At 47.0% G+C, this 14,284-nt stretch overlaps 1 protein-coding gene across 1 annotated transcript in view; it reads left to right on the top strand.

The window, feature by feature from the left end:
- The first annotated feature begins 436 nt into the window (after positions 1-436).
- PDGFC (platelet derived growth factor C) overlaps positions 437-14,284 on the top strand; it is a 761,010-nt gene continuing 747,162 nt past the window's right edge. The window contains exon 1 of the mRNA XM_085641717.1: positions 437-1,561. Coding sequence (XP_085497843.1) covers positions 1,435-1,561 — 127 coding nt within the window. The 5' untranslated portion in view covers positions 437-1,434. The remainder of the gene's footprint in view (positions 1,562-14,284) is intronic.

The raw sequence follows: 14,284 nt of genomic DNA, 5'->3' as shown, positions 1-14,284 counted from the left end.
CGGTCAACGGATTATTCCCAGAACGGATGCAACCTTTTTCATACACATCAGTGTTTCTTAGGTGGGGCGATTTTTAACGTGACTTGATATTTCATCTTTCCCCTCCCTTCTGTTTTCAGGTGCTGAACGCGGATGCTGTCATTGTTCACGCTTGGAAAGAGTGCTTGGGGCATTGGATTTCTGTGTTCTAGGCCCTTCTCTTTCTCTCTCTCCGCATTATCGGAGCACCTGTTGCGTGTCACCATTTGGCAGTCTGAGTTTACAGCCAAAGTCAAGAGGGGAGCGAGGAAGGGAGTCCTTGAGTAACTCCCAGCCCATCACTCCTCCCTGCAGGGCCGTGCCCCGCGCTGCCTACGAGGAACAGAGCATTTGGCACGGCTTCAGACCCCCCACCCCCACCCCTCTCACTGACACTTGCACAAGCTAACGTCAAGGGGGAGAAGGAGCGAGCAGAGCTCCTTGCAGCAACTTCCAGTTGTGCATTCCTCTTCCCCACAGGGTTATGCCCGCTGCTGCCTGACAGGAGAATATTTGGCAGGGCAGCAGCCTCCTCCCTCTCCCCCTCTGACCAATGCACGTCTCAGACTTTCTGCTCCGAGCTCTGAGAAATCGAAGGCTGGGTGAAGCCCCGTGTCCCGAAGGCAGCGCGGGCACCGGCGCACCCACTTCAAGGGAGGGGGTGGCAAGCAGCTCAGCGGCCCATATCAGCACGAACCAACCTCGCCAGGGAGGGGCAGTTCGAACTTTTTTGTCGTTTGTTGCGGCGTTTGTTTTTGTTTTGCTCCCGTGCCGTAAGGAGCTGGCGGCGAGAAGAAAGGCAGGAGGTGTGAGAGGAAAGCCCTTGCTTGCCCGCAGGGCATGTGTGCTGAGGGTTACATTCTCCTCCTCCCGGAGGGAGGGCAGCAGCCGCGCTCGAGCTTCCTCATCGCCCAGTGACGACCTACACGTGAAAACTTTGCAGGAGTTTAGTGCCTCTTGGCACTGCGCGCGCTGGCTGACTTCTTGCGGGTTCTCCGTCACTTTGGCCGCTTCAACGTTACTCAGGGGAGCAGAGAGTCACCATCGGGGGAAATCCGTTTGGTGTTTTTGTGAACACTCCGCCAGCTCTGCGCACTGTTGCCGACTGCTCCTGTGACAGGTGTCCCCTCGCAGTAGAAGAGGCGTCCAGTGGCTCTCCGGAATTTGGTGGCCTCTCCCTCGGTGTTGGGCAGCTGACCTGGTGGTCGGACGGGTTCTCTGACCCCCTCTTTTCGCGTCAAGCTGGAGAGAGGAGGGGGCTGCGGGATCGAGAGCGGGGTGGCCTTGGATGGGAGCCCGGCAGCGTCCTGCCCGTCTCCGCTGCCCATGCTGCCAGGCCCGGCCCGGCTCCCAGGGTGACTCTAAGCGTGCAGTCCTCGAGTGCCTTTCTGACCCGTGTGCACCCAGCTCTTCCAAATGACCCCTCTGGCGCCTGCCCTGCTCCTCCTCCTAGCCTCTGCCCTGCGCCTCCAGCAGCATGGATCCCGGGCGGAATCCAACCTCAGCAGCAAGCTGCACACCAGCAGCGCCAAGGAGCAGAACGGTAAGGCGGCTGCCGCCGTGCCCCTGTTTATGTTACAACTTCTGGTACAAATGTATGTGTCCTCAATGCATCATAGAGTGCTTTGTCGGGTTGCCCCATTCTGATTTTAGGCTGGCGCGCCTGTCCTGCGTAAGTTATGCCACAATGGTGTGTACTTCCTATGCACGCGCACGTTCCTCAAATAAAAGGCGGACAACTTGATTCTCATCTCTCCGATATTCCCACGTGCGTTATTCTGGGAGGCTTTATACACGAGTGTTTTCTCTGAATCCCGTTTCTTCTTTGTTTCGTTGGTTTGGGTGTACACTGTTTCAGACCGCTCTAAATGACCTTGCATGCTTTTAAACACCTGGTGTCGGGATGGGGCAGCTGGTGCGACCTACGCACTGGCGAACAGCCAGCCGAGCCTGTTTCCCTCCCCGCCAGGGACTATCCCCAGTTGGAAACATTTCTGATGTTGGATGAGGTCCCAAGAGTTCACTCCTTGTGAGGAATGCAGCCGATGGTTGTGAGGGGAAGGCATGTGCCATGTGCCCGCCTCACGTGGCCCCTTCTTTGTGGGTATGCTTGCAGTTCTGCTGTTTCCAAGTGTTGACCCGCCATCACTCTCTGACACCTCTCTACCTCCCTCGTTTATGGCGTGGACGGCGCCCCCCTTCACCCCGCTCGCACGCTGAATTGGAAACCTGTCTCTCTTGCGTGTGTTTGTTTAAACTCAGGTCGGTGCCCCTCGCCCGGGTCCATTTGAATGAGATGTATGTTGTCCGTGTGCTGGAAACGAGCTAATCCTGCTTAGGAAATGAGAATCGCCCGGCTTTTAAGTGTACCTGAGCTGTGTGGAAAGCCCTCCGATGGCAGCTCCCCAGGGCAGGGCGCAGAAAGGCCCTTTCATACTTTCGGGGCATGCTCCAGGGTGTGTAATTTGTTTAGCCCCTGAACTCGCTATGATTCACATTATTCAGCCTTCTATGAAAACAGCTTTTTGTTCCTTTTAAACCATACAGGCCTTTTTTGTGCAGAATGCATTTCACGCATACCTTGGGGCACAGGGATCACGAGTTTAAAGTGACAGCCTGAAACAAAGGCCCTGCCCCTCACCGAGGCTTACTTTGCAGCGAGGTTCCTCAGCTTGTGCTCCTGAAAACGCCACTGCTAAAGAAGTATAGGAACGTAACTGCCCTGAAAGATGTTCTTGGAAATCTAGAATATTTGGCCATAAACCCTTGGAGAAAGTCAAATCATCCATCAATAAAACATTTTAACCAAGTGGTGGGTTTAATATTGGCTGGGAGTGCTTTAAACAACGTAAAGCAATAAGGTCCAGGCAGAGTGGCCGTTCGCAGGCGTTTTGTGAATGGCGTGGGTAATGCAGATAACTTACGTGAGCTGCGCAGATTAAAGCTGTAGCTCTCTAATGTGGTGACACGCGGCACCTGCAGGCTGCCAGGCCCGCTGATCAAAGACGAGCCCCGGATCAGCCTCTAATCAGAGCCGCGGCACATGGAGAGGGAGGGCGATCAAAAGAGCCCGCAGCCCGGCCCTGCTGCGCAGGAAACCGAGCAGACTGACCTTTGTCCTCACTCAGCACTCGGGAAGCTCGGTACCTGTGCTGCCGCCGCCTGCTCGAGCCAGGCAAACGCCAGGGAGAGGAAGGGCAGCAATGCCCCGCTCTCCAAGCAGTGCGCGCGAACGCGCACTTACTTCATCAGACTCGAAAACGCACCTGCGCCCAAAGCTGCCGCACAGATCCACGCAGGCAACCAAACCCACGCAAACTCATACTACACAAGCGCCAATGAGCGCAAACGTAAACACACAGATAACCTTTCAAGCGCACACACAGATAGACACAAAATCGACAAATACACCGAAGTATTCAGACACATAAATCCAAAATAAGTCACATATGCACATAAATACGCACGCATAAACACACGCATACACACACCTGACAATTACACGCAGACAAACATGCATTAATTAATTCATTGATCAATTTCTGTTAATGTTTATCAGTTCGTGGCACGAAATGCTGCTAAGCAGCACACACAAGATACAACAAACACCCTTATAATGACACACAAAACACAAACACTGAAAATGCAGATCTGTAAATACTGACCCAAGCACGAACAGACACAGCAACCCAAACAGGCCTTACACAGCCATTCAGAGATGTGAACCCACAGATGCATATAACACACCTACCAATAGTGCAGTAGGTGAAATGGCACCAGGGCACAGTGGGTTCAGAGCCGCACCAACACGTAGCTGTGTGTTAGCTACCAAACTGTGTCTAGGGGGGGCGCATGAGGGGCCCAAGAACCCTACCCAAGGCACTGCAAGCACACATTTCATATTGACACATTCCTTTTATTGATGTCTTGAGAAGGTTTGATAATGCATGGCCCTCGATCGAGGAGGCTGCCAAGCGGTAGAGTAAAGTAAGAGAACACACATGCACATGACCAGAGGCGCACGCAGACTTCCATCGAGAGGCACGGAGACACACTAAACACATGCGCAGTAGCATGCAGTGAATCTAAAAAGCCTCGTGACGTGATACCATCCAACTCTTGTGGCATGTTGCTCTGAAGTGGTCTCCATTGCTTCAGCCAGAGTATTTCCTTTGAATGCACCAAGACCACTAATCACAGGCACGCGAAAACCCGAAACGTCCACTGGCAGCCCCTCGCGGTACTCACGGGCGCAGCACCGTCTTTAAGTCGATAGTTCAGCCAGCATGTAGAGAAGTGGGGGCGCCGGCCAGAAGCGCCCGGGCCGGCCCATTACACGCCTAGGCCCGCGAACACTCCAGGCTCCGATACGGCCTTTCTTTAGGTATCTGGTTTCAGACCACGGGAAGGCCTTTTCCCTTATTATGAGTCTACAACAGCAAACAGTTTCCACGGGGAAGCCGTGCTCATGTGTGTCCGGGCCGAGGAATACCAGGCTGCAGGCAGTTTTAAAGAATGTCCCAATACACTCCCAGCTGAAACACCGTGTACCACGAGCAATAAAAACACTGTTTAACGTTGTTATACTCTGCTCGGGTAGTAAACAATGCTGACAGCAGTTCAGCCTGGCTGCGGACTGGTAGGAGGGTTAGAAGCTTTTCAGCCGGCGCTTGAAAAGGCAGTTTTTTCCCCCTTTGTTCACACTTGAGCCTTTCTCGACTATGAAGAAAGGCGTGACCCCCGCTACATAATTGTGTGTGCATTTACACCACAGCGAGTTAAAACCTGCTTTGCTCTTCGCTTTGTTGACATTCCAGAAGCGTGTTTGATAGCAATGGTTACATATTGTGTGTGATCTTCTAAATGAAGGCTGCGTTCCGTGTGTCACTGTGATTCATTGCTACCTGAGCACAGCTCTCTGCAGCCATAAGGCAGAGGCAGGGGCAATGACGAGCATTCTCCCTGCGCGTGCCTGCAGCAGAAAGCCCGGGGACGGGGAATACCTTCAATGCAGCCGGAGCACCTGTCAAACATACTGTCTTACTTTACTCAGGAGAATAGGTATCAGTAGTGCAGCAGGTGCAGTGACACCAGGGCCTAGAGGCCTGAAGGGATCCACTTAACCCTGCCCGTTGCTGCATTTTACCACCTGTTCTGCAACCAGGGGACTCATTTCCCTTGCTTGCAAACTTACTACGCCTTGGTATTTTTATCTTAGTCCCAAATACAGGGAGATGTGTAGATAATTGTCTCAGTCTCAGGGAGATTTGTCAAAGGTATTATCGAATCATCAATTTCAAAATACTCACTAATACTCCAGATCTCCCTGAAATTGATACAATTACCCACAGTGGGCCATGTAATATACCAGAGTCCACAAATTCCATTGAGATTTCTAGAACTACGTGCATAGGTCATGTAAATGGACAGGTTTGCCCAATAATCTCTCTGAAATTGACACAAGCACAAGAAGAATTCCTAAAATGGATAGCCTCAAACACAGAGATGTCCTTGGACTTTGTGATTCGGTAATTACTTGGACTTCCTCACCCCAAAACAAACAAAATCTTGCAGAGGCTGCTGCTGGTGTCCTGGGGTGTTTAAACAACTAAAATGGATATCGGCTGTTTAGAGACTCCAAAGATGAGCTGGAAACGTTCCCCGTGCAGAGGTTTCCTGCTCACCTTCACAGTCACTGTGTGATATCAGCTCTTCACCCTGTGACTGTGTGAAGGTAACAGATATCTCAGGACTCTCGTTGGCACTGCAGTGTGGGTTGGTATCTGTATTCATCATCCTGTGGAATATTTTAGAAGAACAGTTTTAATGCTGGTTCAATTCAGTAAAATTTAGGAAACTGCCTATTGCTAAACAGAAAATGGCTTCACATTAAAAAGAGTATTTAGAAATATTAAATTATGTATTACTAAGGACTATTTAGAACCAATTTACCAGGTAATGTCACGAATTGTTGTAACATTCTGTCAAATAATCTATATATACATCTGAGTAATGGAACCAATGGTATAAGGCTTTTAATTCTCCTAGAATTGCCCTTTAACTTGACTGTTACACTTACTTTATTTACACTCTATCCTGTACCAGCAAGTCATGGTGAATTGAGAATATGGAAATTCATACAAGGAGGCGTTCCAAAATATTACTCTTAAGTCACCAGGATTGTCTAATTAATTCTTTCATTTCCCAGAATCATATAACTCAGCAGTCAGCCTGTGGTTCATCCTTTCTGGACTTTAGTTAATGATTCAGTTGATGTATAGACAGTTAGAGTTTGCCATCCAGCTGCTCTTAAGATACTGTTTCATTTTTAGGTCACAGCAAACCAGTCTCACAGCCTACCAGACAGCACAGCTGTCTGCTTGGCTAAAGACGTGTTGGTGACATTCAGAAAGTTGACCTAGGAATGCATTCTGCTGGTTGATTATGAGTGACTTTGTGGTTTGTAACTCACAATTTCTTGCTTTCTATTAGCTGGTTTTATTTGCTTTAGGTTCTCCGGGTTCAGTTTCTCCCTCCCGTTGCCTAAAGCCTGTTAACTGTATTCTTCCACAAACTCAATTTCTGGAAACAGGCCTTTAAATCTTGTTCCTATCTTGTCATATTTGCTGTGCATTGGAAGACCGAGGTCAAATGTAAGGCTCTGACTTCACCAGAAGATGCTAGTTTACTTTTCTTTCTCTGAGATCAAAGTGAGAGGATTTATGTGAGAATCTTGCTGGGTACTGGGGGGTAGGAAAGAGGTTTTTTCTTGCACAGGACAACATTTAAATGAAGTATGTAAGTATTTCATAATATATCAGAATTCGAACACAAATTAAGCAAGTGGTTTTGTTGTTTCTGAAGTGTGGTGGAAACATATACTTTAATATGATCAAAACAAATAATTGAACTAGGTGATGCAATTTCAACACATTTTCGTTTGTGCACTGTATAGTTTTATTAGTAAAATTGTATGTCTGTACAGATATAATTGTCATTTCAATTGAACATTTGTTGTCTGTAATGGCAGTGTACTACCCTACTGTGCATACACAGCTCTATGCCACTCTACTCTCCACCACTCCACACCACTGCACTCTACTCTGCACCACTCTACTTTACACCACTCCACACCACTGAACTCTGCACCACTCCACTCTATTCCACTGCATTCTATGCCACTTCACGCTACGCCTCTCTACTCTACCCTGTACCACTCTACTCTATTCCAATGCACTCTTTTCCACTCTACACCACTGCACTCTTTGCCACTTCACTCTACACCGCTCCAGTCTAGGCCACACCTATCTACTCTGCACAACTCCACTCGGCACCACTGTACTCTATGCCACTCTGCAACACTGCACTCTATGGCACTGCACTCTTTGACAAAATACTCTATGCCAATGCATTTTACTCTGTAACACACAAGCCTATGCCCCTGAACTTTACACCAATCCACTGTACGCCACTCTAATCTACCCAGCACCACTGCACTCTATGCCACTGCACTTTGCACCACTTTACTCTACTCCATTACTCTCTATGCCATGCTACGCAACTGCTCTCTACCCTGCAATACTTCACACTACGCCACTTCACTCTACTCTGACGCAATCTACTCTATGCCACAGCAGTCTACGCCACTCTACTCCACTCTGTACCACTCCACTCTATGCCACTGCACTTCTACACCACTTTAATCTTAATCACTGCACTCTACGCCAATGCACTCTACACAACTGCACTCTGTCACTGCACTCTATGCCGCTGTACTCCACTCTGCATCACTGTTTTATGCGCCACTCTACTACACTCTACCACTGCACTCTGACACTCTACTCTGAAACACTGCACTCTCACCCTCTGAACTCTATCCACTCTACTCTGCACAACTACACTCTATGCTACTCCATTATACTTCACTGCACTCTAGGCCACTGCACTCTACTGAACTATACTCTACTCTGCACCACTCTATTCTACTCTACTCTGCACCACTGCAGTCCATGCCATTCCACTCTACTTTGCACTCTATGCCATTGCTCTCTATGCCACTCAACTCTACTTTGTGCAACTTCCCTCTGCATCACAAAACTCTACGCCACTCCATACCACTCTACATCACTCTACTCTAAGCCACGTTACTCTACACCACTGCACTCCGTGCCACTGTACTCTGCGCCACTCCGCTCTGCAGCGCTGCACTTTTCTGTGCACTGCTCTAATCTACGTTACTGCATTCTATGATGCTGCATTGTATGCTGCTGAATTCAACACCACTGAACTCTGTGCCACTATACTCTGTAACACGCTATGTCAATGTACTCTACACCTGTCCACTCTACTCAGTGCCGCAACAATGTATGTCACTATACGCAACTCAACACCATGCCAGTCCTATACACAACACTCTCTGCCACTCCACTTTGTAACACCCTACTTCACCATTCCACTCTACGACACTTTACGCAACTCTCCTGTACGTCACTCACTTTTTGGCATGCTGAACAGCAGCCACGGTGGTGAACAACATGGCTAAAACACATTGGCAAAGCTAAAAGCTCTAGCATAGGCAAGACCTATTGGTTTTGCCAATTGTGTTTTCCGCTGTTATGTCAAATCATGAATCCCATAATGTTGCAAGCTTTTAAAAGTAGCGCGGGTGACCAAATCTAAATATCTGCAGACCCAAGTATTAACTGACAATGACAGAAGAGCGTGTTGACCGAGAACTTTTATGATTCTTGACAGTGAAGGCGTGAGATAATCAAATCTGACTACGAAATAGTAATAGTATGGGGCGTCTTTGCATATTGCTTTCTTGCGAAAATGTAATAACATAATGTAACATTACATAACATATTAAAACTGCAATAACACAAAACATAACAGAACATTAAACAACGCACAACATGAAATAGCACATACCATAAAACACAATAAAGCACAAGACACTTGTAATATCACAACACAAAATAACATAGCATACAACATTGCATCGCACATGCCTGAAAACATAATGCATTACACAAAAATAACATAACATAAAAGGACACACCATAGCTTAACATAGTAGAGCACAGCACCAAAATCTATATTTGGATAAGCTGCAAACCACCCGTTTTGGAAAATTCAAGTAACATGGACTTAATGTCCTATATTGTTTTGAAGACCCGCTCGCCACCAGATAGGGATGGAGGTTGTGATCTACAGTTGTGAAAACTTGACCGCATGTTTCTTGCAGCATATTGTTAGTGCCAGCACGTAGTTAGTGTCTCGGCTCTTTTGAGAGTCTGCTGTTTCTGAAGGCCTGTCGCCAAAGAGGTTAATTCAGTTTTAAGCCCTATTGCCCGACCCCTACAGTAACTGCTACGACTCTAGTGTGTCTGCTACATTATCTTCCTTCATCGAGTATGGTCCTGAGGAAGATGGAGGAGTAAAGGAAAATTTCCACCGAAACGTGTGACAGCGTTTTTAAATGTCCACTGTTGGATGTCTTCCAGGGAGGATTTAATATGACTGATACCTTCTACATTATGAAGTCTTTTGTTATACAACAGGAGCCTTGTTTTAAATATGAAAAATGGGCCTTTCAAATAAAAGGTCATTGTGTTTGTAGGGGGTGGTTATTTTGAATTACTCTGTATCTTCTTTATTTGCTATGCATATATCATTAAACTTGATGAATTAAAATATTTTGTATGGCTTGTAAAGAGTTAAGCTATCATTTGAGATAGTGCCACACATAGATAACAGTAGACACATTGTAGGAATGTCATGGAATTATCTGGGGCATAGAGTTTTTTTCCCCCTTAAATTATGAGGACTCTATTACCCTAATCTTCTCTCCCCGCTTGTTTTGTTGGGGTAATAAAATCTGACTACTAAAGGGAAATGGTTTGGAGTACCATAACACAACATATCATAACATAACGGAACACATACATAAAGCGTTACATAAAAAAACAAAATAACATGGCGTATAACATGAAGCATAAATGCACAAATTAGGACATATCATAACGTGGCATAGCAGAGCACAGCACTAGACAAAACAACACAGTATAGAGCCCTTTCTGTTTATTTCTGTTCCAATAATAGGAAGAGCGGCTGATGTTCTGGTAATCCACCAGGTGTCAAAGTATCATTACTAGATTCCTGTTGTGAGCTCTACAAATCCGGCAGCCTATCATGCTGGGCTGTTGCTTTTATGCGGGAGATCCTGTTACCATGATACCGTGTTAATGATTTTTCACACCAGGGTTCTTCTAGCACTGACATTTAGTGACAGTGGAAGAAGGGCTGTAGGAGCGCTTTAAAAACCTCCTAGACATGGAATGCTGTGGACAAGGATGCTCATTTTACTCGGATTTTCTAAAGCATCAAAACTAGTCACTGATGCAGGCGGATCTTACACTGACGCGTGCAATGGGGTAATCTCTCTTACACGGGGAATGTTCTTTGGGTGCAGAGGTAGGCTTTCTATAGTCACCTCGTGCTTCAAAATAATTTATTTAAAATTGTAACTTTTTTTTCTCAAAATATTTTTATTTGATTTTTTGAAAAACATGACAAAATGGGCAAGAACATGTGCCCAAGACAAGCAAATAAATAGTGCGGAAGGGCATTAGTGCAGTGATACTCTTCACGCATATCATCAATGGTGACTGGGGAATATTCAGACAAGCAAAAACAATTTGACAGTTACAGTTGATGTTATCAAGTTGACCATTAGGCCTGGGCAGAAAGGGCATCCTTTCCATTTTTCGACATCTCCAAATCATAGTATTTTATCCACCAGCCCTAGATCTTATGGAATTTACGCGGGCTCCCCTAACCTTTATAAAAAAACTTTTTCAGCTGCCATGTATAAATCCATCCCTACCTGCCTTTCCAGTGCGAATGGTGTTTCAGAAGTCCCCCAATGTTTGGCTACATTTTTCTTTGCCACCACCAGGCCCAGGTTACAAAAGGGTAATTGCGCACTTGGGACTGCCACATCAGTGGATATACCAAGATGGACATATTTTGGTTCAACAGGCAGTGCCACACCGAAAATCGTCCCCATTTCATGTGTTATCTTTTGCCAATATGATTGTATGGCCGGGCTGGCCCAAACGTTATGAAAGAAGTCCCCTCTTAGCCCCCCACCCCTCAGACAGTCTGGGGATATCACTCTCCCAATTCTATGCAGGCGTGCTGGATCATAGTAGACCCGGTGGAGGATTTTGAGCTGGATGAGCCTCAATCTGAATTTAATTGCCACTTTTCTCGGATGCAATAAAGGTGCCACCCAGACCAAATCCTCTAGCTCCCCAATTTTGTTTTCCCATTTAGCTCTCAGTTTCTTCAGGGTATCAGGTACATTATTGTTGAATGTTTTATAAATGAAGGAGACTGCCTTTTCCACTAGTTCCACCATTAATATAGCCTGCCTTCCAGGGGCGCGTATTCGGGGAGATCTATAGCAATGCCTTCTTCTCCCTAAGCATGTCTGAGCTTTAAATATCTGAAATATTGTGTATCGTTAAGTTGATAATCTCATTGGAGGGACTGGAAAGAAATAAGGCTACCCCCCCTTCAAGGAAGTCTCCCACTTTGGGATAGCAAAAAGATCCCAGGCGTCAAAGCCCCTCAGCATTCCCATTTCTTTAAAACTCACTCCTGTCCATAATGGGGTCTCCACAGTGATCCTATTGGCCCATCCTATATTTTTATTTGTCTTGAGTTATGCCTCACATGTCACTTGAGTCACCGTTCATAGTCCCCCCATCCCTCTCCCCCCATAGAGATAATGTTGAAAGGGCCATTTTTGGAATTGGGGTTTTCTAATGCATAGGTGGGGTGATTGTCAGCCATGTAGTCCCAATCATTTATGACAATCAGGTGGGATGCCCAATAGTAAGCTCTTATGGGTGGGAGGGCAATGCCACCATTGTAATGATTTAGTTGTAGTGTCCTAAGGGCCACACTGGAATGCTTGTTATTCCATAACAGCTTTCTCAACACATCATCAGTTTTAGCGAATATCTCATAAGGAATCTTGTAGTAAGTATTTTGCAGAATTTATAGGAATTTTGGGAGGCTGACCATTTAAAACATTGCTGCTATGCCCAATATCATTATGGGTAGTGCCCTCCGGCAGTCTGCGTCTGCATGGAATTGCGACTGTAACATCTTTAGATTCCGTACTAGGCACATCTTCAGGTCTAGTATTATGTGGATTCCAAGGTATTGGAATCCCTCCTGATCTATTCACAGTCTCCCAGGGAGATCTGACAGTTTGAGCTACCCGCCAGTGGGAAAGAGAACCAATTTATCCCAGTCTTATGGTGTATATTGAGTGGACATCATAGCTCTGAAAGACCTGAAATACCGCTGGGATCAACTCTTCTGGTTCAGTGAGATATAGAAGAATGTTGTTTGAGTACAGCAAAATCTTTTGCTCTGCAATGGGAGACCCAGCAATGATGAAGCCCTTAATGTTCTGTGGGCACGGACTATACAAGCCAGAGGTTCCAGTACAGGAGCACACATGAGGGGAGACAAGGGATCTTTGTGGGGAATTCCGCGGATAGACCTCCATTAACCTGCACTGCGACCGCGGGTTTCTGATAGAATAACGCTACCCACGTCAAAAATTGTGGGCCGAAGCCAAACCTCTGCGATGCGTATATCAGAAACGGACAATGAACTCCGTCAAAGGCCTTTTCAGCATTAAAGGATATGAATATATGGGGTCTGAGCGAGTCTGGACCTCCGCTAGCTAATTATGAAGTCTATGAAGGTTACATCTGGTTGGTTGCCAGTGCATAAAGCCGGAATGGACTTTGCGGACAAGGGGGAGATAACGCCTATGAGCCTAGTAGCTAGTATTGTAGCCAGGATATTAGTCTTTACATTAAGTAATGAGATTGGGTGATAGGATCCACAACTTGTGGCCTGTTTCCCTGGTTTATGCATCACCACTATTGTGGCTTGGTGCAGGTCTGGTGGGAGCATTCCTTCCTCTTGAGCTTCTGAGTACATTTTAAGCAGATGGGGAGCCAATATATCCACATTTTTCTTTTAAAATTCTGCCGGGAGACCATTGGGTCCCAGTGTTTTGGCTGAGTTAATCTTTGCTATGGCCGCCTGTACTTCAGTAAAGAAGATCTCCTCCTCCAGGGTCAAGCTGTCCTCTTTTGGGAGGGTCAGCACTGCTACTGTGTTCAGATACTCCTCAATGTGTTGCGACTCAGCCAGTGAGCTTCGTTTGTAAAGGGCTTCATAGTATTTTGCACATTCGACTGCTATTTCCTTGTCAGTTGTACAGGTTTTACACTCTGTCCCCATTATTTGACGCACGCATCGGGCCTCAACCTCCCGTCAGCCTAGCCATCCTAATAGTTTTCCTGCCTTGTCACTGGTACCATAGAGACAGTGTTGCATGGCTAAGATTTGGTTTTGCGCTTTTAAACTGTAACTCTTATTCTTTTTCCTACACCAATATTTGGGGTGGGGGGTATAGTTGTCGTTTTCCTTACTTAAAGGGGTAAACACAACATTATGTAACTTTTTGTTGTTGTTGTGAGGATACCCTGACCGCAGCAGACAAATTAAAACAACTAAAATGCTCTCAGATTTTCAGGCAGTTTTTAGGTCTGGCTTGAGAGCGTCTCTGAGTTTAAGCCTATTCTTGCCAACATTTTAGCATATAAAAACAGCGGGGCAGATTTACAAACCTCTTGCGCCTCATTTGCGCCACCGTTGTGTCACTTCTGTGACGCAGCGGCGGCGTAAACCTTGCGCCACCTTGCGTCCCATTTACAACGTGACGCATCTAGGGAGATGCGTCACGTTGTAAAGCCCTGCTCCACATGAAACCTGCGTCAGGTTTCAAGTGGACGTTACGGCGCAGGGTGGGCGTTCAGGGCCGGACTGGGAACGAAAACCGGCCCTGGCAAAGTGCTCGGCCGTCCCCCCGGGGCTTGGAGGTGCCGCTGAGCTCTTTGCGAGGGCCGGTTTTCGGCCGATTTTTGTTACACGGCCGATTTTGCAGCTATGCTGCAAAAACGGCCCTGTAACAAAAACGGCCCCCAGTGCCCAAAACCGGCCCCCACCCGTGCGGCGCGTCGGGGGATTGCCCGGTGCCCGCTACGGCCAGTCCGGCCCTGTGGGCGTTCCCTCGCAGGTACGCCTCGTAAATGTGACGCAGTGAAATCTACAAGAATTCACTGAGTCACTTTTACGGCCATGCTGCGTCAAAACCCTGCGCCTGCTT

This window comes from Triturus cristatus, chromosome 2_2 (assembly GCF_964204655.1).
Source record: "Triturus cristatus chromosome 2_2, aTriCri1.1, whole genome shotgun sequence".
NCBI lineage: Eukaryota > Metazoa > Chordata > Amphibia > Caudata > Salamandridae > Triturus > Triturus cristatus.
Note: the sequence above shows the minus strand (reverse complement) of the source record. Positions and strands in the feature narration are given on the sequence as shown.